General features: G+C 39.3%; 2 protein-coding genes across 3 annotated transcripts in view; one reads left to right on the top strand and one right to left on the bottom strand.

Moving 5' to 3' along the window:
- capn1 (calpain 1) overlaps positions 1–10,765 on the top strand; it is a 32,535-nt gene extending 21,770 nt beyond the window's left edge. Inside the window, exons 6-22 of the mRNA XM_084711741.1 lie at positions 75–243; positions 2,415–2,498; positions 3,313–3,398; positions 4,051–4,125; positions 4,424–4,584; positions 5,196–5,356; positions 6,789–6,800; positions 6,923–7,134; positions 7,418–7,457; positions 7,555–7,620; positions 7,706–7,763; positions 7,908–7,972; positions 9,326–9,394; positions 9,617–9,695; positions 9,782–9,898; positions 10,198–10,256; positions 10,466–10,765. Of these exons, the coding sequence (XP_084567867.1) occupies positions 75–243; positions 2,415–2,498; positions 3,313–3,398; positions 4,051–4,125; positions 4,424–4,584; positions 5,196–5,356; positions 6,789–6,800; positions 6,923–7,134; positions 7,418–7,457; positions 7,555–7,620; positions 7,706–7,763; positions 7,908–7,972; positions 9,326–9,394; positions 9,617–9,695; positions 9,782–9,898; positions 10,198–10,256; positions 10,466–10,492 (1,540 nt within the window). The 3' untranslated portion in view covers positions 10,493–10,765. The remainder of the gene's footprint in view (positions 1–74; positions 244–2,414; positions 2,499–3,312; positions 3,399–4,050; positions 4,126–4,423; positions 4,585–5,195; positions 5,357–6,788; positions 6,801–6,922; positions 7,135–7,417; positions 7,458–7,554; positions 7,621–7,705; positions 7,764–7,907; positions 7,973–9,325; positions 9,395–9,616; positions 9,696–9,781; positions 9,899–10,197; positions 10,257–10,465) is intronic.
- An 845-nt stretch (positions 10,766–11,610) lies between these two features.
- Positions 11,611–16,697, bottom strand: pnp5a (purine nucleoside phosphorylase 5a). Of its 2 annotated transcripts, XM_084711740.1 has the most exons (6): positions 16,449–16,697; positions 15,462–15,631; positions 15,270–15,373; positions 14,916–15,091; positions 14,623–14,813; positions 11,611–13,937 (listed from the first exon to the last, which is right to left on the bottom strand). In XM_084711740.1, the coding sequence occupies exons 1-6, from the start codon at positions 16,469–16,471 to the stop codon at positions 13,720–13,722; spliced, it is 882 nt and encodes a 293-aa protein (XP_084567866.1). In that variant the 5' UTR covers positions 16,472–16,697; the 3' UTR covers positions 11,611–13,719. The 2 variants fall into 2 exon arrangements, with proteins under 2 accessions (XP_084567866.1, XP_084567865.1); XM_084711739.1 differs by lacking the exon at positions 16,449–16,697 and having other exon boundaries at positions 15,462–16,438.
- Between the last annotated feature and the right edge of the window lie 4,113 nt (positions 16,698–20,810).

Consider the following 20,810-nt stretch of genomic DNA (forward strand, 5'->3'; position numbering starts at 1 on the left):
CTCATACACCTAATAATTCTCTATGTACTATTTGAATGATTTTTAATCCTCATTAATCTGTTGTTGTGTACCAGGTTGAATGGCTGTTACGAGGCTCTGTCAGGCGGCAGCACGTCAGAGGGCTTTGAGGACTTTACAGGCGGCGTGACAGAGATGTATGAGCTGAGGAAAGCCCCCCCCGACCTCTACAGCATCATCAGCAGAGCCATAGAGAGGGGCTCGCTGCTGGGCTGCTCCATAGACGTCAGTACCGCAACACTCATACATTCTTTGACCCAAACAAATGGGGAAGTAACACAGATTTATCACAAGTTGTTGTTAAAGTGACTGTTTTCATAATTACAACATGGTAGAAACAATGGAACAATGTGATAGGGGTCACCAGCAGTGATGAACTCTGCAGCTCCCTTCGACTACATGGTGTTTTATAGCTCATAGAGAGTTCATAGCGTTCATTCTGTAACATTATCCTCAGTGTTACATAACGCTTTCAGTAATGAAAGTCCTAAAAACTACCCGTCTCAGCACCAAGTTATCAAGTAACCGGTGGATAGGATGGAGCATTTAGCAGCTAAAAAACCCACATATTTCCCTGTGGAGTTGGGAGGAGGTGAGGGTCAGCTATACATCAGGGAAACCAGACGTGATCAAATTACAGTAACATAGAGTATATTGTCATTTTTAATGTACTATCACCTATTTGTAAGAAAAAGATAACTGTTGTTTCTAGAAAGTCTCATTGAGGAGACTGCAATTATGGCAGTTTGAGTGAAAGAGTGTTGTTAATGGTGGACAAATGTGTAAATTTTGGTGATCGAGGACACCAGGAGAGGGCAGTGAAGACTGGGAAGCCTGTGGTAGGGAAAAAGGTTAGAGCTGGCACGAGTTCGATGTAATACTCAGGGACGCGACAGTGAAGCGGATGTTTGCAGACAGAGGGGACTGAACCCTGTCTGCCCCGTTGAAGGACACTTTAGTGTGATCAGTATGTCTCCCTGTGCTGCTCAGTCTGCATACGAAGAGCTGCCAGTCAAGCTCATCTGGTTGCTTTTAAGAGCTTTCTGACCCAGAGACGATATTATTAAAATTTTAATATATATTTTATTATTTATCAGTAAAATATTGAGATGCAAGTGTGAATGGTGGATGTTGAAAAGCCGATGCTAAAGTGAATTGCTGGCTTTAATTTGTACATAAAAGCAGTTGAAGGAGTGTGAAGAGATGGAAAAGTGTGAAATCGTCTATTTAGTATGAATGGGATTTAAAAATTGAATAGACCTCATGATTTATTAAACACGTGGAACATTATACGGTTTGAATGGATTTTCTGGCTTTAAGTATGAATGAATAGATACAATTCGAAGAATATAAATAGCTGGAAAAGTGTGAAAGGAGTGAAGGATGTAAAATATAGTGTAAAGCTAAACTGTGTGGACACTGAACTCTTTGATGGAGAAATCGAGTATCAAAAAAATGTCTAGTCATTCAGCAGCAAATTTTGATACCTTAGGAGCAAATCTCCAAACTGTGGTTTATTCTTAATTTTGTAATACTGATATAAGTGTAAAAACGCCATGGTGCTGAAACATAAAACTAAAGAGCTGAAACAGAAAACATAAGTTAAATCACATTGTGGTAAATAGGTTCATATTTTTATGTTATGAAACTGCTTTGAGTTTGTAAAAAGAGCTGAAGAAGAGCTGAAAAATTGTACCGTAATGTATAATGTAATTTTCATTTTCTTAAAATGGATTTTAGTATCGAAAAAAGTATTGTTTAAGAAGCAGTATTGAAGTCAAAGTATCACGACTGGTCCCGGTATCAACATTTTTGAATGATAACCAGCTTAATTTTGAATGGCTGTTGAAAAAGTATAAATAATGACTGGGATCAGAACTCCATCACTGCCTTTAATTTCTTTGTACAAAACAAGCAAGAAACAATGGATGTTTTGTTTACTATTACAAGGATTAAATGAACTTTAATTAACTTGTCTTCAGAGTTTGCATTTATTGTTTTAGGTGTGACAAATGACAGTTTTCATGTTTAAAAAATTGAATCAGCAGATTCTCATTTAGTACGCTAATCAATGTGGAATCCAGTTCGACCACAGTGATTTAGGGCATTACGTCGATCTCTCAGCAGTCTTTGAATTTCATTACGGTAGCAGCTTTGGGTTCACATGATAGACATTTGCTTGAATTAGTTAAAACAACCAGTGAAACCCAGTTCACTAATGTATTTTTCAGTCTATAAAGTTTGCTGATGTTAATGAATGAGTTGTGTTTTGATGGTGACCCGCAGCCTACAGTCACTACCTCCTCACATGTGGAGTTCTGGTATGCAGATGCTTTTGGTGACGTTGTTAGACGTCAGTGACCCCTTTTCACATCTGTGCACTCGCTCATCCTCAGATCACCAACACAAGAGACATGGAGGCCGTCACGTTCAAGAAGCTCGTGAAGGGACACGCCTACTCCGTGACCGGTGTGGAAGAGGTCAGCGGTGATGAAGCGAATTTGTTGTCTTGTGATGCCCAAAACAGATCCAGCAATTTCACAACCTTTATCTTTCACCCTTCACACACATAGTAACGTACTGAAAAGAAAGGATAAAGAAGGATAAAGAAAGGATGTTAAGGATCTGCTGTTTTTGAAAAAAAAAAAAAAACCTTGGTGATGTAGCAGCAAAGCATATTTTAACCATGTAAAAAAAAGTTAAGACTAGTTAAGTTGGTTTGGATTCACCAAACTTAAACTGACAATAAATAAGTACCTCATATAACCCCACCACAAAAATCTGAAATATTCCTTTAACATTTGGACGCTAGCATGTGGCAAAGCAAAAAATAATCACACATCTCAGGGGTATAGTATAGAACTTAACTTTTTTCAGTGCAAAAATATAATTTTACTTGAAAAAAATATATAGATTGAAGCCCTAAATTTGTGGTTTTGTTGGCTCTGATCAGCAGAGATCAGTGTTAGGTAACATTTTCTCCAGTAACTGTGCATCCTTCATTTCATTGTCACGTAGTTAATGAAGACCAGCTGACACCAGAGTATTGTTAATGTGATTCAAATGCGTGAGCTGACTCTCCTCCATTTATTACGATGTTTCTTTACTGTGATAATTAATTTCAGGAAAACTTAGAGTTGATACACATGACTGTGTGCAGGGACTTTGTGAAACCCTCTAACAAGAATTGATGGAACCAGTTTATTTCTCTACTTATTTGAACTGTATTTAACCAGGAAGCCTCTTGTCTGAGTTTTCCAGTCATTATTTCAGCTGGTGTTTCTTCATCTGTAGGTGATGTACAGAGGGAGTCCAACCAAGCTGGTTCGCATCAGAAACCCCTGGGGGGAAGTGGAATGGACGGGAGCCTGGAGTGACAAGTAGGATTTTACTTAATACTTACTACACTAGTTGTGGCGTTAAATGTCATACTGTGATGGGAGACATCCCACATTTCTCAATTTCTCATTAGTGAATGAAACAAACAGATACTGTGCAGCATTTATAGGCTGTTTCAGGCAGTTTTCACAGTTTATGTTTTTATTGCCCATGAAATTAGTTCCTGAGGCCATTATCACCCACCCACTGTGATCCCTGAGTGTCTCAGGAAGAAAAGCTAGAGGGGGGAGGGGGTTGGTGGTCTTCTGCATTTGGGAGAAGAGTCAGATAGAGTTAAGGAAATAGGTGAGATAACATTATATAATGTCACTGTAGTTATGGAAATAAAAATACCAGATGTCACAGTCCAACTGAGCATTTTTAACACTTCATACGTTCAGATGGGCATGAAACTTTCAGTGCAAAGAATGTGCAGCTTTGCTGATTTAAAGACACCAAGTAATGGACGTAACTTCATTAATTGTGTACATTTATATAAATCTAACATTAAGGTTATTGCTAAAACAAAAGTGATGGAAGGAAAGGTCATAGGTGATGAAACCCAAAAGATTTTGCGGGAGTTATCTCAGTACATGGTCTAGTTGTTGACTTCACTTGTATAATCATCTTTTTTCTTTTTTTGGAAATCCTCAGCTCCAGGGAGTGGGATAGTCTGGATCGCTCCGTCAGAAGTCGGCTACAAAACCGCAGCGAGGACGGTGAATTCTGGTGAGTCTTATTCTGCATGTGGTCTCTCATCATTTTCAGCAGCTGATAGAAAATCATCTGACTGATTAAGGCATGGCCAGAAATGCAGCTTTTATGCCCTTGTGATTTAACACAGTGCCACCAGAAAGGTCAAAGGTCACAGGCATTCAATGTTCATTTCCATTTTTGCCCCTTTTCTGCAAAGATTTCTCATTTGATATCTGTTCTGATACAAGATTCAACTCTTGAACTTCATGGTGGAAAAATAAAATAGTGCGTCCCCACGGTCTCCCAACAGTAAATCTATTTCTGTTCCCAGGATGTCGTTCAGTGACTTCCTGCGTGAGTTCAGCCGTCTAGAGCTCTGCAACCTGACGGCTGACGCCCTGCAGAACGCCCAGCTGAAGAAATGGAGTTCCTCGCTCTATCAGGGAGAGTGGAGGAGGGGCAGCACTGCTGGAGGCTGCAGGAACTACCCAGGTAAGACATGATGAGAGAGGAGAGAGCGAAAAAGTGTAAGGTAGCAGATGGAAGGGTGGAGGCACAAATGAAAGGACAGAGTTTTCTGTGAGCGCCGGTTGCTGCCTAAACAGCTGATTTGTCATTTAATGACAATTTAAAATAAAAAATACATATTATATTCCCCTGGTGCCCTTTAATATATATTATATATATTAATATATATTATATTTAGTAATATATATGATCAAAAATACATGTCTTTTAATATCGTTGTGGTACATGGTTTACATTTTTGGTTAGCTAGCTCACTGGCTAGCTGCTCACTATCCTTGAGGAAAGCCCTGGAGGGAAGGAGGATTGGGATGAATTTACTAAAGGAATGCGAACCAGTGACTCCTATTTAAACAATAAGTAACAAAACAATGGCCTATTTTAAAATGGATTTTGGAAATTCCCCATCATGACTGAAGACATGCTTGGAAATCTGTTTCCTCCACGTACTGTGACCCAGACAACATAAATTCTACTCTTATTTTCTACACTACTGATAAAAACATAAGACAGTTCAAATTCAGTCATCTATAGCTAAAAAACAAGAACAATCTGACCTTTTCAACTCTTCTTCCCAGCAACCTTTTGGCTGAACCCTCAGTTCAAGCTTGTGCTGCAGCACCCAGACGCTCCTGGCCAATCAGACTGCAGCTTCCTGGTCGGCCTCATGCAGAAGGACCGCAGGAAGAAACGGCAGGAGGGCAAGGACATGGAGACCATCGGGTTTGCCGTCTATGAGGTGAGCTGCAGTCCTGCAAACGCTGTTTATAAAACTTAACATCATGAAACCTGTGTGTCCTCATAACTTTTAATAACCTTGTGAGGCTTTGCTGCTTGATTCTTCCTTGTGTTTCGCTGAATTTTATAGCACAGGACATTTCTGATACAGTATACACCATTAAATGGGCAACACCTCTTTCTGTACTGTGCTCTTCTGACAGCTGAGCAAGTTTATGACCTTGGTCACATTTTCTTTTTCTGTTTCAATTCAAAATATGGAGATCTGAGGTTTGCAACCAACAGCGACCATATGCTATGTACTTTACTAGTTACTACAGATTTTGAAGAACACACTTGCTAACTGACTCAATCTCTATCAGTTTCAACACTGATATTATTAAAAATGCTGAGCAAATGTAAAAAAAAGCCCAGATTTCTCCAACAAAAACTTACCAAACCAGCAAATGAATCACCTGAAGATGTCAGTTAAGTTTTTGATGCCTCACTTAATGCACCTCATTCCCTTGTGAGTGTTCAGTGTCAGTTTGTCCTGTTTGCCTTGCTGCCTGTCTGTCTCTACTTTTTGCTGTTGTTACCTGTTATCTGTTAACCGTCTCCTCACCTGTACACTATTCATTTAATAAAACTCTTAAGGCATCCTGCTCTTTGAGTTATCTACACTTGGGTCTAATCCCGATATTCCTGAGACGTGACACGATTAGTGTCAAACACACAAGCTTCAAATTGTCGGTGAAAAAGCGTTGATTTTTGAACTGATTCTGAACTACTTTTCACTGGTGACTATAGTCATTTTTTTTTAAATGTCTTCAATCAGTTCTTCAGTCATGTTTTCTTTCAATGGAAAAAAGGTGCATTGGGAATTCAGCTGTTACTGACTCCAGGACGGTGTGCGACTTTGTCGTATTTCAGCATGCATTTTTATCCATACTTTTTTTTGATAATCAAAAAAGTAATTTTTGGGAGATTTTATGCCTTTGTTGGTGGGGTGAAAAATATTACAGGGAAGAAGAGGTGAGAGAGGATGGTATCCACATGGTGCAAAAGGTTCCTAGCCTGAACTCAAACTCTGCACTGTTAGGCTGTGTTTTGTATACCCATGTCTGCCAAACAAGTTTTGTTTGCTGTAATTGTCCTTGTGACGGCATGTCTGCTTGACCAGTCACAATCAGCAGCACTGCTGGCAAACCTTGAACTAAATGTTTTAGTTCATGTTCCAAAAACAGCATCTGTGACATGTTAAATTCCTGCAGTAGAAAAAGGCTATTTTTTTTAAATCTCTAATTTGTCTGAGTGACTGTTTTTATAATGTGATGTTTCAGGAGTCACATAATCTTTTTTACTTCTTATTCATTTCCTGTCTTTTTGTGTTCCTGATCACATCTGTCATGGTAATAATTTCATCTCTTTCTCTCTCTCTCTGTCCTTTACAGGTTCCACGAGAGGTATGTTTTTGCCTTCTTTCCACTTTTATCTTACAATTCATCAACAATCTCATAGTCAAATGTTATCCAGGCATTCTGAAATGCGAGCTGATTAAAATATTTAACCTCGTCTCCCCTCTCAGTTTGTGGGCAGGTCAGGGGTCCACCTGAAGCGAGAGTTTTTCCTCACCCACGCCTCCAGCGCTCGCTCAGAGCTCTTCATCAACCTGAGGGAGGTCAGCTCGCGGTTGCGACTGCCAGCCGGGGAATACGTCATCGTCCCCTCCACCTTCGAGCCACACAAAGAGGCCGACTTTGTCCTCAGGGTTTTCTCTGAGAAACCTGCTGAATCTGAGTGAGTTAATCTTAGGGAATAATATGATGTTTTTGAGCAAAAATGACAGAAAATCAATCCAAATGATTCAAACAGACGATGGCAACAAGTACTAGCCAATCAGAGTCAGAATATGGCGGGTCATAACTTTGCCACTCTGGGAAAGAATGTTGCTTTAAAGTGTAAAACATAGACAATATCTCGTTTTAAAAATACATTGTACAAAGAAATAGATTACAGAACATTATGATGAGAGATTTTAAAGTAACTAAGTAACTTGAAGTCCTTCTTCTGTCCATATCAGGGAGCTTGATGATGACGTTGCAGCCAATATTCCAGCAGAGGTGAGAGGATGAGACACAGCCTCTACATCACCTGACCACTTAAGAGGTGGAGAAAAAAGGCAAATATGTACCAAAAATGTAACTGTTTGCGTTTCAGAATATGCTGGATGAGAGCCAGATTGACGCCGGGTTCAAGAGCCTCTTCAGACAGCTGGCAGGGCCGGTAAGCACACTTGGCATAGACAAAATAGTTCATGGTATACACAGTCATATTTACATTATTCAACCTTATCGCTTTGTGCCAACAGGACATGGAGATCAGTGTGACAGAGCTGAAAACCATATTGAACAGGATCATCAGCAAACGTTAGTTGTCACTCTCAACTGTGCGGTGGAATTACAAGCTTGTGTTTGGCTCATGACATTATGGATTTTTCTCCATTCTGGTTCCAAATAGTCTCTTATTTGTGTCATCATCTTCTCTCTCTTTGTCTTACTTACTACTTACAGATAAAGACCTGAAGACAGACGGCTTCACAAAAGAAGCTTGTCGCAGTATGATAAACCTCATGGACGTATCCTTGAAATGGTATTAAAATTAAAAGAACTTAAATATTATCAGGGAACAAACATTGTAAGCCTCATAATGGAACAACCGACAGTTAGGGAGAGACTGATGATGAACTTTATTAGTGGATAGCCCCTTGAGATGGTCTCGTTTTCGAGGGGGTCCAACACAACACTTACCGACCCACCCACACATCATTCCCATAAATCCACCACACCCAAAATACACAAACACAAGAACATGCAAAAATAAGTGGGAAGTAGATGCCACAGAACATATGGTGCAATAATAACGATAATAATAATAATGGTACTAGTACTAGATTTTTCCAGTCAGAGGGAGCTGAACTAATGGCAGTTGGTGGTTAGTTACTTTGGCAACAACTAAAGCTATTGAAAGCATCAGGAAACTTGGTAAATGACCACGGTACTGTATTCCACGTTGGTCTTCAAGGCTGTGTTCAGTCCCACTTCAGCTATGTCCACTGGACTTTTTTGCCTGTTATCAGCAGCTAAGTTAGCAGAAACTGCAAAACGCTCCTCTCAGAGCTTACTTTTTGTAAAGATGTTTGAAGTTGAGCCTGCTGTTAGTTATCACACTCTGAGTGCCAGATGTGGTCGACGTGGAGAGCCGTTGAGTGTGCCAGCTTGGTCTTCAGCCTACTCTTAAAGCCCTACATTCAGCGCATATGAATGTGTGTAATATTCGGCCTTTGCGACCTGGCACTTTCTGTTCTGCATCTTGTGCCAAACTTTGCTTTCACCTCAGCATCGAGGGTCCGCTCATGAAGCTTCACTGGGCCCCCTTATATTTCTTAAAATCTAGTCCTGTTTAGCTTTATCTGCTTATCAATATGCATGGCACATATGAGAGAAAAAAGCTTTTATATCATGGTTGGAACTGGATGTCAGAGAATAAAAAGGGATGTGTCAGCCTTGTTTGCATGTATGCAGTGTGAAATATAATATACTGTCTGCCTGCCTAATTTCTATTCAGGAGCAGCTAATGTTAGCTAGCTGCTGATGCGGCCCACTAAAATGCCTTGAATATAATCTGCTGTCACAGATACCACTTTCCCTAAAATTAATAACTTCTAGCTAGCAGGCCTTTTACTTCCAGCTTATGTGAGAACCCATCAAATTTTTTACAGGCAGAAAAAAAATCAACAGATTTTGATTTTGCTTTGATTTGCTTTTTTTTTTTTTTTTTGCAATTTTTAAAGCACATTATGATTGAGGGTGTGATCTAAAATGTTTAAAAAGCCATTTTTCATTTCACCTTTAAAACAATTACATTCACTCTGTTGTTGTACTTGTTGATCAGATGAAAGTATCTGTTGTCCCTTAACTTCTCGGCTCAGACGGACGGCAGTGGAAAGCTGGGCCTGACAGAGTTCCACGTACTCTGGGAAAAGATTAAACGATACCTGGTGAGAATAAACACTGACGGGCCAGACGGGCTAAATAATATCGATTGTGCTTCATGGTATCTGCGTCAGTCTCGTGTTTATTTTGACATGTGGCCAGTGGACTGGTTCCCGATCTTGTTGTTTGCTGTCTAAATACTTGTTTCTTTCCATTCCTCATTTCTGTCTCTCTTATTTCTGTCTTTTATTTTCCTCTTTCTCCATCTGTTTGTGTGACCATGCCAGACTATATTCAGGGAGTTTGACTTGGACAAATCAGGCACCATGAGCTCCTATGAGATGAGGATGGCTCTTGAGTCTGCAGGTACAGTTCCTTTTCATTTCAACATAAGGAAAAGACAGAAAAACAAGAGTCAGTGGCATTTTCAGTCATGTATTTCTCTCCATCAGGTTTCAAGTTGCCCAACCACCTGTTCCAGCTGATCATCCTGCGCTACACAGAGGCCGACATGACTGTCGACTTTGACAACTTTGTCACCTGCCTGGTCAGACTGGAGACCATGTACAGTGAGTCCCATAACTTTCGGTGTCTTTAAAGGAACACTTCACCCACTTGACATCCTGTTTGTTTGTACAATCAATGTCATATTAAGACAAAGAAGCCGACATGAAACTGGTTATCACCTCACTTTAACCCAATCAAGGTTGAACCCAGATCAAACAACACCATTTCTAACTTACAATAAATGACATACAGTGTGTCTGCATGGTGCCATGATGTCTTAGGACTCTTGCAAGACATAAGAATTTAAAATACTTGAGTTATGCTTGTGAAATAAATGACTCCTTGTGTTTTGTCTCTGAAGAAACCTTCCATACCATGGACACAGATAAAGACAAAGTCATAACCCTCAACTTCTTTCAGGTATGGCCACATATTTATGTGTACACAAATGTGATCATACACCCAAACAATATCTTTGCCTATCAAACCGATTTTATCTACTTTTGTACTGAAAACCTGTTTTTTATTCATATTGTGTTGGATATTTACTAACCTTCTTTGTGCTTGAAATAAATGTGATTTGTTCATAATTAGCACCCCCTAATTCACATGCTCTCTGTGTTGCACAGTGGATTACCCTGACCATGTTTGCCTAGACATGAGTGAACTCCACTATAACTGTTGCACTGCATCCTGCCGCAGCTCCAGGCCCAGTATGTTGTTGTTTCAGAAGTGCCTTTTCCTGCTCCAGTTCTTCCTCTCCTCCACGCTGTTGAGGCCCTTTGATGCTAAAAGACTGTAAATTCATCTTTACAGTGCCTACAGTATATTGGAAACTTGTGCCAGCCCTTTATTTGTTACATGTTTTGCAGGTAACAAATAGTTTTAGCCACTCTGGGGGCAGAAATAAACTTACTGGTTAAATTTCAGTGGGCGGGGACATAAAGTCACACATTTTTGTAGTGAGCAAGCTAGCCATAGATTTTTCCGCCATAAGTTACATCCTTAGGCTATCTGTCATTCAAGACATGCTAGCTTGTAGCTACCTTGTTTAAGAAGACGAACCTTACTTAGAATAAAAGTACTGTACATACATAAGTAGTCAAATAAATGGATGATTTGACTAATAAAACATTTTATCAGTAAACGCATAAAATGAACAAAGAAAGTGAGGGAAAAATATATTACTGTCACCTCAGGAGTTCTCTTACCTTAGCAGGATTTAGCTGTCCATCGACATATTAGCAGAATTCCTAGCTTGGTTTACTTCACATGATTGAAAATCATTCATTCATTTTTGTTTTTTCTCCTAAAAGTCTGGTTTGGTTCTCTCAGGTAGTCAAGCTAGCCAAGCTAAGTTAGCCCTAGCTCATGAAGGAAATGAAAAAGGATTTTTTTTTGTGTGTGTTTTGATCATGAGTTCCATGTTTGCCAAACTCAAGTTGCCAAGTAGCTAACAAGCATTGAAAAATGTGATTTTGCTGTTCACATTGCACTGTAATTCAACCAAAGTGATTATTTTTGCTCCATTTAATACATGTGGAACCAAAACCTCTTTCTGTGACTTTTGCCCCCTTAGGGTGGTCAGCTAGGAAATTTAAAGTCAATTAGCGTTTTTTTAAATGGCGATTTTAAAAAGAAAAATCAGGAATCAACCCTTCCTAAGTGCCAGCCTTTTTTGCTCTGTCCTCCAATAACAGTTGAGCAACCTTGATAGACAACCTCAGTCAACTTTCTCCTTTCCTAATGAAGTGACATATATTTGCATCTTAAGTTAGCTAATGTTAGCAAAAGGCTAGCTAACTAGCCAGAATAGCTCTTGTACAGGCCCCCAATAACATAATTTAACCATTTTTAAAATTTTGGTTTTCTTTTCAGCATAGATGATCTAAGTACAGCAAACAGGAACGGTGAAAGTTTACAGAAGTACCAAGCTTGCTCAACTCTTGGACTTTGGAAGGGTCAATTGGCTCTCAGTGATTACTCTTTATTATAAAATTTATCCATAGTAAACACTAGACTGTTAAGGGCACATTTATCTTCATATAGGGAAAATAATACTTTTTGGACTATTTTTATAAGTCAAGTAAGTAATATGTGAATTAAAATCCACCAAGATGATTAATGTACTTGAGATTAATCTGACAATCTGCAAAATGCTCCTCTCAGAGCTTACTTTTTGTAAAGGTGTTTGAAGTTGAGCCTGCTGTTAGTTATCACACTCTTGAGTGCCAGATGTGGTCGACGTGGAGAGCCGTTGAGTGTGCCAGCTTGGTCTTCAACCTACTCTTAAAGCCCCACATTCAGCGCATATGAATGTGCGTAATATTCGGCCTTCGCGACCTGGCACTTTCTGTTCTATATCTTGTGCCAAACTTTGCTTTCACCTCAGCATCGAGGGTCCGCTCATGAAGCTTCACTGGGCCCCTGCAGTGCAGAGACAGTGGTGGTGTGCTGTATCATAGAGAATGTGTAGAGTTATAGTTCTTAAAAACTAGTCCTGTTTAGCTTTATCTGCTTATCAATATGCATGGCACATATGAGGAAAAAAAAAGCTTTTATATCATGGTTGGAACTGGATGTCAGAGTGGTTTAAAAAGGGATGTGTCAGCCTTGTTTAATCTTGCCTTTCAAAGGGAACAAGCACACGTCAGTACTTTGGGTGAAGGTAAACAATTATGCAAGATGGATAGATATGTTGCATGTATGCAGTGTGAAATATAATATACTGTCTGCCTGCCTAATTTCTATTCAACCAGGGGAGCAATTGTTTTATTTGAAGAGTATTCAAAAATAATATGCCACTTTTGGGAAAAATAAAAACTTGAAAGCCTTTACATACGGAGGATATGTAAAGTTGACCTGCAAGTGTTTTAAATACCAAAATTGTTTGTTCTATTATTAGTATCATTTTTCCAATTTTTATCTTTTTGTAAATATATGAATTAATTTGAAAACATTAATCCAAAAGTGACTGCCAAGACCTTACATTTATGATACTCCGACAATGCCAGCATTCTTGTCTTCAGTTTTTGCAGCATAATGCTTATATAATGTTACTAAATGTTTACACACCAGGAACATTCTGGGTCCTTTGGACCCGTTCATCATGCAATGTATTGGTTTACTGTGTAGCGTCTCTGTAAAACTTCCATACACACTTTGAAAATAAACATGGGGATGTTTTCATGTGTCTCTGCATTGATCATCAATTCATAATTGCGTTGAATCTCTAAATCAAGCCTGAGATAGGTGTTTATTTATAGTATTTTATTTGTGATGAGTGAATCAATTAAAACGAGTAAAAAATGCCCCTCCACACCCCAAAGAACACAAACAAACCTTACATAGTAATAAATAGTACCTTTAGTAACAAGATTCATATTAAAAAAGCACAATAAAATACTTTAAATCCACTAATGTACACATTTCAACAACATAATATTAAGATCTTTACAGCAGATTTTTGCTCATTGTTAAGTTAAATTGCAGACATTTGTACAAGCTGATCATTATTATGATCATATATTTTAAGTTAGAACAAAAACGCCTTGTTTAAAATGATACAAAAAATAAAAACTGAGAGGCGCCTTTTTTGTCTGGAGCCGCTCGACAGGAGGAATGTAAGCACTGTGACGTGAAAACAATGATTGTGTGCGTTCAGTATTCATGTTTATATCTAAGTGAGATTCTTCAGAGGACTACAATTGCTATCATCTTTTGACCTAAGACTATAAACAGCCCAACTGCTCACCTAAATAATAAACTAAAAAAAGTCTGATTTTCACAATAGCACTAAATGTGAACCTTTCTAAGTCGCTTTCAGTCATCATTAAAGCTTAAATGTAGCTTCTGGGTGCCCCTGATGGAGCGTGGCATCTCTTCAGGCATAGTTATTGTTGTGCTCGATCTTGGTCACCATGGTGGACACCAGCCGCTCCAGCTGCTCCGCTCGCTGCTTGCCGGTCTGAAGGACCTCCTCGTGATTGGCCTTCTCCTCGCTGTCGTAGTCCATCACGGCCTGGTTGGTGATTAACGAGAGAGCGAAGACACGCATGCCGCAGTGACGTGCGATGATGACCTCGTGGACTGTGCTCATGCCTAGCGAGGAAAATAAGTCATCGTGATAAATATAAATGATACCAGGATAGAATTATAAAATGTTTATTTTGACTACTTAGAAACTATGAAATGTGATGTAATCATTATAAGAAGAAATGTAGAGCTAATGAGTCTTGCTTTACTAGCTTCAGTTGAAAAGTTTGTGTTAAGCTTTTTACCTCTGATTTTCTTTTTCTGTGGATGATAAAGTTTCCATATCTGACACAAGAATTAAATATAGGCAACAGTTACACAGCTTTATTAAATACTTGACTCTAATTGTTCAACTGCAGCATTCTAAGGTCTGTTATATCTGCATAGCAGACTATTGCTATGTGTAACAGATGGCTGCTATGAAAAACAGACTGTTGCTATAGACGCAGTTCTGATTATAGAGTCTGTAAGAGTGATAAAATCATTTATAAATCCATAAAGTCATTTTTTTGTACGTAGCCATGTAGCTTTGCGTCGGCATTCCGCATCACCCTGTTGTGGTTTATTTTACAGTAATGACCAGCTCACTGTACATTATCCCTTACATAATGGGTCTATTTTTACATGAAAGTCTTATATAATTCAGCTTTAAAGGTACATTTTCCATATATAATTCCTGCCTATGTACTGTAACTGTAAAACACTCTATATTGGTGGTTGTAATCACTACAAATCCGTAAAAACTACGTACCGACAGCATCAGCACCCAGTTTGTGCAGCATACGGCACTCTGCAATGGTCTCAAATGAGGGTCCGCCCAGCACACAGTAGACACCCTCTTTCAGGAAGTCCCCATAGCCAAGCTCCTGTCCCACGTCCATGGCCAGCTGCTGTAGCTCTCTGTCGTAGGCGTCGGACATGCAAGGAAAACGCACGCCAAACCTGTGAGAGGAAGAAGTAGAGAGCAAGGCGAGTTTAAAACTACTTGAAGCATGCCCCGAGTGCAGGAAAATTCATATTTGATCATACGCACACCAGTCTTACCTCTCATCATTGGGTCCCGCCAGTGGATTGTTGCCAGCAAATCCTGGCATATTGAGGTGGTCTTTGATGATCATGATGTCTCCCACTTTAAAGTCCTGGTTGAGGCCTCCTGCTGCATTGGTCAGCATCACCGTCTCCACGCCGAGCAGCTTGAAGATGCGTATGGGAAGTGTTATCTGGAAACATGCACACACACACACAGTACATACATACAGTCATTATGTAATCACTCACAGGGCACTTTGGTTTAAAGGATCTTTTCAGCAGCGTGACTGGATATAGAGCATTTTTTTAAGCTGCAGATTTCACGCCTTGATGATGCAATCAGCTGCAAGAGTACCAATGAACACACACCTTCTGGATTGGGTAGCCCTCGTACAAGTGGAAACGCCCCTGCATGCAAACACACGGCCTCCCCTTCAAGGTGCCGAAAACCAGCCGACCTGCATGTCCATGCACTGCAAGGAAAAAAAGACCACGCAAACCAGTCAGTAAATATCAACAGTACATTGAAACAAGTCAGAGGTTTGTTGTAACTGAACTCACCAGTGCTCTGTGGAAAGTTGGGGATGTCCTTGTAGTTGAAGGCTACTTGGTCCTTTAGCATGTCAGCGAGCCCTCCAAGCCCTGAGCCACACACGATGCCCACTATGGGTCTGACGTCCGTCTGGGCAAGCAGCCAATCGGCAGTGGCCTTGCAGTCCTCATAGCTGTAGCTGGATGACATGACAAAAGAGGTTAGGCTGACTTCTGGTTCAGTAGGAATCAATACTTTCATTCACTAGTCTATCTTTAAATTATGTGAAAGTTCTTTTCTCTGCCCAAGTCTTCTTTTGCAATCAAGCTCCATTAATATCAGCTTTTCCCAGAATCCTAATTGCCTCCTCATTCATGTGATGTGCTCATTATTATCAGATTACAGGATATGAAGCCTAATCTTTTACTAATAAGGATATGACTTTTGAAGAGAGAGTGACACACACACATTCCTGCAGAGTCACAGCAGTATCACACTTCTCATGCACACACACGGTGACGCGCACACACACTTAATTTTTTGTCTGTTGAGCTGAAATATTGCTCTCATTCATCCCCTGGAATTTCTGTAATCACCTTTAATTTGATAGTTTCACCCCCACTTAGTATGGATCAGTGGATATATGTGTGTTTGGCCCTTAAAGACTCTGTTTCGTCACAGGGATAACTTTGCAGTGATTTATTAACACAATAAAGTGAAATAAAGTAAGCCACAAAACAGAACACTGATGTGACTGATGGTCTAATCAACAGAAATATACTATTTTGTCCATAACAACTGTCAAAAGCAAAGTGTGAGTCCACATATAGGAATAAATGAATGGTTTTTATGTAATCCCAGTTACCCACAGTCCATGTGCGCCTTTTTTTGGGCCTCAGCCAGACATTCCTGGTATATTTTTTACTCGGTGTCCTGACTTGTCCATGAAGGGGCCATGTGTTCAGCAGCATTGGAAGAGAAAATTAGAGAGTACAGTCTGTTCAAAATGTACTTACCCTTTGTTTGCCTCTGGAAACATTGTAGAAAATTCAAGAAGTGTCTGATGAAATGAGAAAAAATTAGTAAATGTGTGACTGCACTCTTTTTTTTTTAGCGCAGATAAATCAAGTTCCAAAGTGGAAAAACGTTGAATCAGAGCCCAGCTGTTGAAAAAATATAAAATAAATTAAAATAAATGTTTAAAATGTCTTCTGGTTCGGGGTCCTGTTCAAGTCTTGAGTTCTTCTTACTTGTGTCTGGGGAAAAGGCACAGTTGCCGGCTTTATTATAGACCTAGAGACCGCCGCCCCCACTCCCACTCTTCCCTCTGCCCATGATGACGCGTGTGGCTGCTGCAGCTTCATTGGCTGGCCGGACACACCTTCAAAATAATATGAAGAGAAACTATATTTTATACCCCTCCCTCAGCCGTGCACTCACACCAGTCCTGCAACAGTGGATGTCCTGTTGCAACATCCACTCAGCAATCATCAATCAGCTTCGTATTGATCAACATTCCTGTTATTATGCTAGATGCAGAACAAGATGTGATGTGCATTTGCAGCATGACACAGGTGGAAAACATTTTGTTTTGAACATCACGTGTCTTACCTCTCCATCAGTTAGTGTCTTTGTATTGACTGGCTTGTGTCACATTCATGTCAACAAATGCTGACGTCTAAGCTAAACAGGATCCTAAGTACCCGAGTATTGTACAATTTTGAGGTGGGTATTTCCATTTTATGCAACTTCACACCTCTACTATATATACAGAAAAAAAATTAACACCTTATTCTGTGCTATCTGTTAAAGTTACATTGCAGATTAAGATGTTTCATACAAAACTACGGAAGACAACAATGGCTGTACTTGCAATTAATTTTTTAATTGTATTAGTTTTTGATTTAATTTTTTTTTTTTTATTGTTTCGTTATCTTGAGATTCACATGATCATGGGTTAATTATTTTGTTATGTCAAGATAAGAACGTTTGTTTTGTCCTATTAACAGGCTAATCATTCTATTAACTTGAGATAACAAAGCTCATTTTCCTGTGATAAGAAACTAATTATTTTTATTAACTTAACATAAAAAAGCTTGTTTTCTCATGATAATTATTTTGTCATCTCAAGATAACAAAGATCATTTTCTTGTGATCACAGGTTAATTATTTTGTTATCTCGAAAAACAAAGCTGGGTTTCTCGTGGGTCAGTTATTTTGTTACCTTAAAGCTATGGTGGGCAACATCGTTTTGGTATAACTGAGAAATAATTTAATAAAAACCTTTCAGCTTATTGTAAATCAGGTGTTCAGAGAGAGAACTAGATTTCTGCACTAGAGTTTGGCCTGTGACAGTAGACTCAAACCAATCACAGGTCTTTTCCACTAGTGCAGCTGCGCGTGCACGGTCCTTCGGTGAGACCCCGGATTAATGGCGGAAACTGCTGCAGGAAAAGTCGCTATAAAATGGCATTATAATAAAGAGAAAGGACGGTAATGAGCAACATGCCCAACCCAGGAGATTGTCAGCTCACTTGGTTACTTTTGACTTCACCTTGAGTTGAGTTCATTGTTGTGTATTGCAGAGCTTTGCTGAGTGCTGAGAGGACCGGGCGGAGCTGGTTTTGGTGCTTCCAATATTGAGAAACATCAAGACATGAGACATGAGTCTTGATGTTGAATATATCCTCAGTTACCAGGAAGTGAGAGGTCTATTTAAACTGTGCAATTGTGTATATGCAATTCTTTAACTAGTTTCAGTTCAGATTGCCAAAGGGATCCCTAGCTTGAATGTAATGACAACAACAGTATTTTGAATATTTACACAGCCAAAATGATTAAAAGTAATAATACAATGTCTTTAGGATGCAACTATTCATATTTTCTTATTCTCTATGACAGAAAGACAAGTATCATGTATATAACACTTTCCTACACATAACTGTCTTCTGAGAGATACAATTTAGAGCTAATGACATGACATGACATGACATGTAAACAGGGTGCAAACTCCTTTCGTTTAGCAAGAAACCAACCCAAAGCATAGATCCAGTGCCTTGGTTGGATGAATGAAAAAATGAATAACACAAGAAGCTAACTGTAAAGTGTTAAAAGGTTATAAAAATGTCATGTTGAACTGCCAACAGGCAGAATTTGTCAGTGATAAAAGAGGTGAGTTTGCAAAGTAACAGCTCCAAGGGGCCAAATCATCTTTGTGCCAAGCTGCAGATGCATCATTTCAAAAAAACTGCAAAATTATCTCATTTGTCAGAGAAACACCTTCAAAAATGGTATTTGGCAAAAAGACAAAGTGCATTGACACAATTTGAAACGTACCAATAAAGATGTGATCAACATTCACTGGGTCGATGGGGTTGACAAAAACTGGTGATGCAACAACCTCTTGTATGATGCACCTTTGAAACAGTTTTTTTTTTTACAATGGTTGTATTGGTTCATAAAGTGTTCATGACATGACCTCCCTATCTGTAGAAATAACCTGCATCACAATGTATAAGTTTGCTATTGTTGCCAGTTGCACGTAGTTCATTGACATACCCTGTTTATAGCGTGTGTGTGTTGTAAATGAGGAAGATTACAACCCTGTAAGTCATAAACAAACACTGCATTCTTTTGATCGGCTCATTTATGGCTCCACATTGTACTCTGTATATGATATGTTCCAGCCGTGCCCACACACATACACACAAACACACACATGATCACGAGGAATATCACCTGGACAGAACATCCTGTAATCGATGTACCATAGTAAACACGATACAGAATGGTACATTGAGCAGCAATGAATATGCACTGAAGGAAGCAAGGTAAGTGTGAAAAAGCGGAAAAAGGCGCATTAGCAATTCCTGTAATCGATGATGCGCCAGTGGTGGAAGAAGTCTTAAGATCCTTAAGTACAATTACCAATACTCCATTACATGTACTCCAGTACAGGTATTACAGACCAAATGTGATTAAATATCAAGTGCCCTTTGAGTTCACCTGCACTATCATGTAAGAAGAATTTTAGTGTTCACTATCATGGTGAAGACTGTCAGAAGATTTGACAAATGTCACCTTATTCTACACCTAGGAAGTATATAAAAGTATTTGATTTCCTTTATGTCAACTAAACCATAGTTTGCAAAAACTGGGAGCACAGTGCCACTTAGTCTTACGTAAGAAGAAAACTTATGTTGATATCCCTAAGTTACATAATACTTCACCCCCTTTTTGTTTTTTTAGGACAAGAATTATATGTTTTATATATTTGAAAAATGGTATATTCCTAAATGAACATGAGTCAAAGAGTCTAGTGAAGGTCAGCTTGTAATCATTACGCAAGTTAACATAAACAAATTATTGACCTTTGCCTTGGTTTACTTATGTCGGATTACACAGGTAAATACACACCTTAGACCACCAAAGGCTTGTCAAAGTCTAACACCAGCCAAAACATGAGATCCTGCACCACAACACACAGCCTGACGTTGTTGGACCTTGAGTTGTTGTTTGGCATTGACTCATAAGAGGACAGGCGTCAGCCTCGGTGTGTATTATGATTTCCTGCCGAGTCAAACACCTCTCTGTTTGGGTTCTGGCTTCTTTATATCTCTTGTTCTTTTTAGGGCGAGTTGTTAACTTTGTCTGATAACACTGGTGGGAGTCACTGACCCGTTGACCCCTTGGTTATAGCTAACACGCCTTTGGCTCAGCCAATGAGTAGGAGACTTCTGACTGCAGTATAGTGGCCCACAGTAACCCATGTTTCTGTGCCTCAGTTTTTACAGTCTAATAAAATATCATTAAATATGTTCTTGAAGATTCTTGTCATTGATCTGCTGGTGACAGCAGGAACGAGTGGTCACATGGTCTGGTGCTGAACGTAACTTTATTTCTGTCTTTTGAACCCATTTTTTCTTCCCTACTATAAGACCATGTTTAAAGTTCCCCTTCAGACATGTTTTCGGGTATGATTAAAGTTTTGGTCAACAAAATTTACCCACATAATGTTTTTTAAAAAAATCTGAAATCTACAGCTGCATCTACTCCCTCACTCAGAAATTCATGTCCAACTCCAGAACAAACTAGGGGGTGCATCTAGAAGTAGTGTTGGTTCACAGATATCTACAGTGGGAACCGGCAGCAGCAATGACAAATAGTAGGTGTTATGACTCCAAGTGAAGTCCCTCATGAACAGGAAATGCTGGAACACAACTGGAAAAAGCTGAAAACAGTCTTACGTGAATACAGTGTGTCATTCCTTTTCAGCAACAATTTGCTTTATGTTTGCAGAATGGCATTAATGAGAAATGCCGCACCAGAGGGCAGTGCTGTTACGTATGGCCACTCACTGTGCTTACCTTCATTAAATC

The sequence above is a fragment of the Lutjanus erythropterus genome, chromosome 23 (genome assembly GCF_056507025.1).
Source record: "Lutjanus erythropterus isolate fLutEry1 chromosome 23, fLutEry1.hap2, whole genome shotgun sequence".
NCBI lineage: Eukaryota > Metazoa > Chordata > Actinopteri > Lutjaniformes > Lutjanidae > Lutjanus > Lutjanus erythropterus.

Excerpts from the sequence above, each read along its gene's own strand:
- pnp5a (XM_084711739.1), bottom strand. The coding sequence starts at position 15,693 with ATGAAAGTATTGATTCCTACTGAACCAGAAGTCAGCCTAACCTCTTTT. Across the intron at positions 15,374-15,461 it reads CAACTTTCCACAGAGCACTG|TGCATGGACATGCAGGTCGG; the intron begins GTGAGTTCAGTT and ends TTTTCCTTGCAG. Across the intron at positions 13,938-14,622 it reads ACTGGGTGCTGATGCTGTCG|GCATGAGCACAGTCCACGAG; the intron begins GTACGTAGTTTT and ends TTTCCTCGCTAG.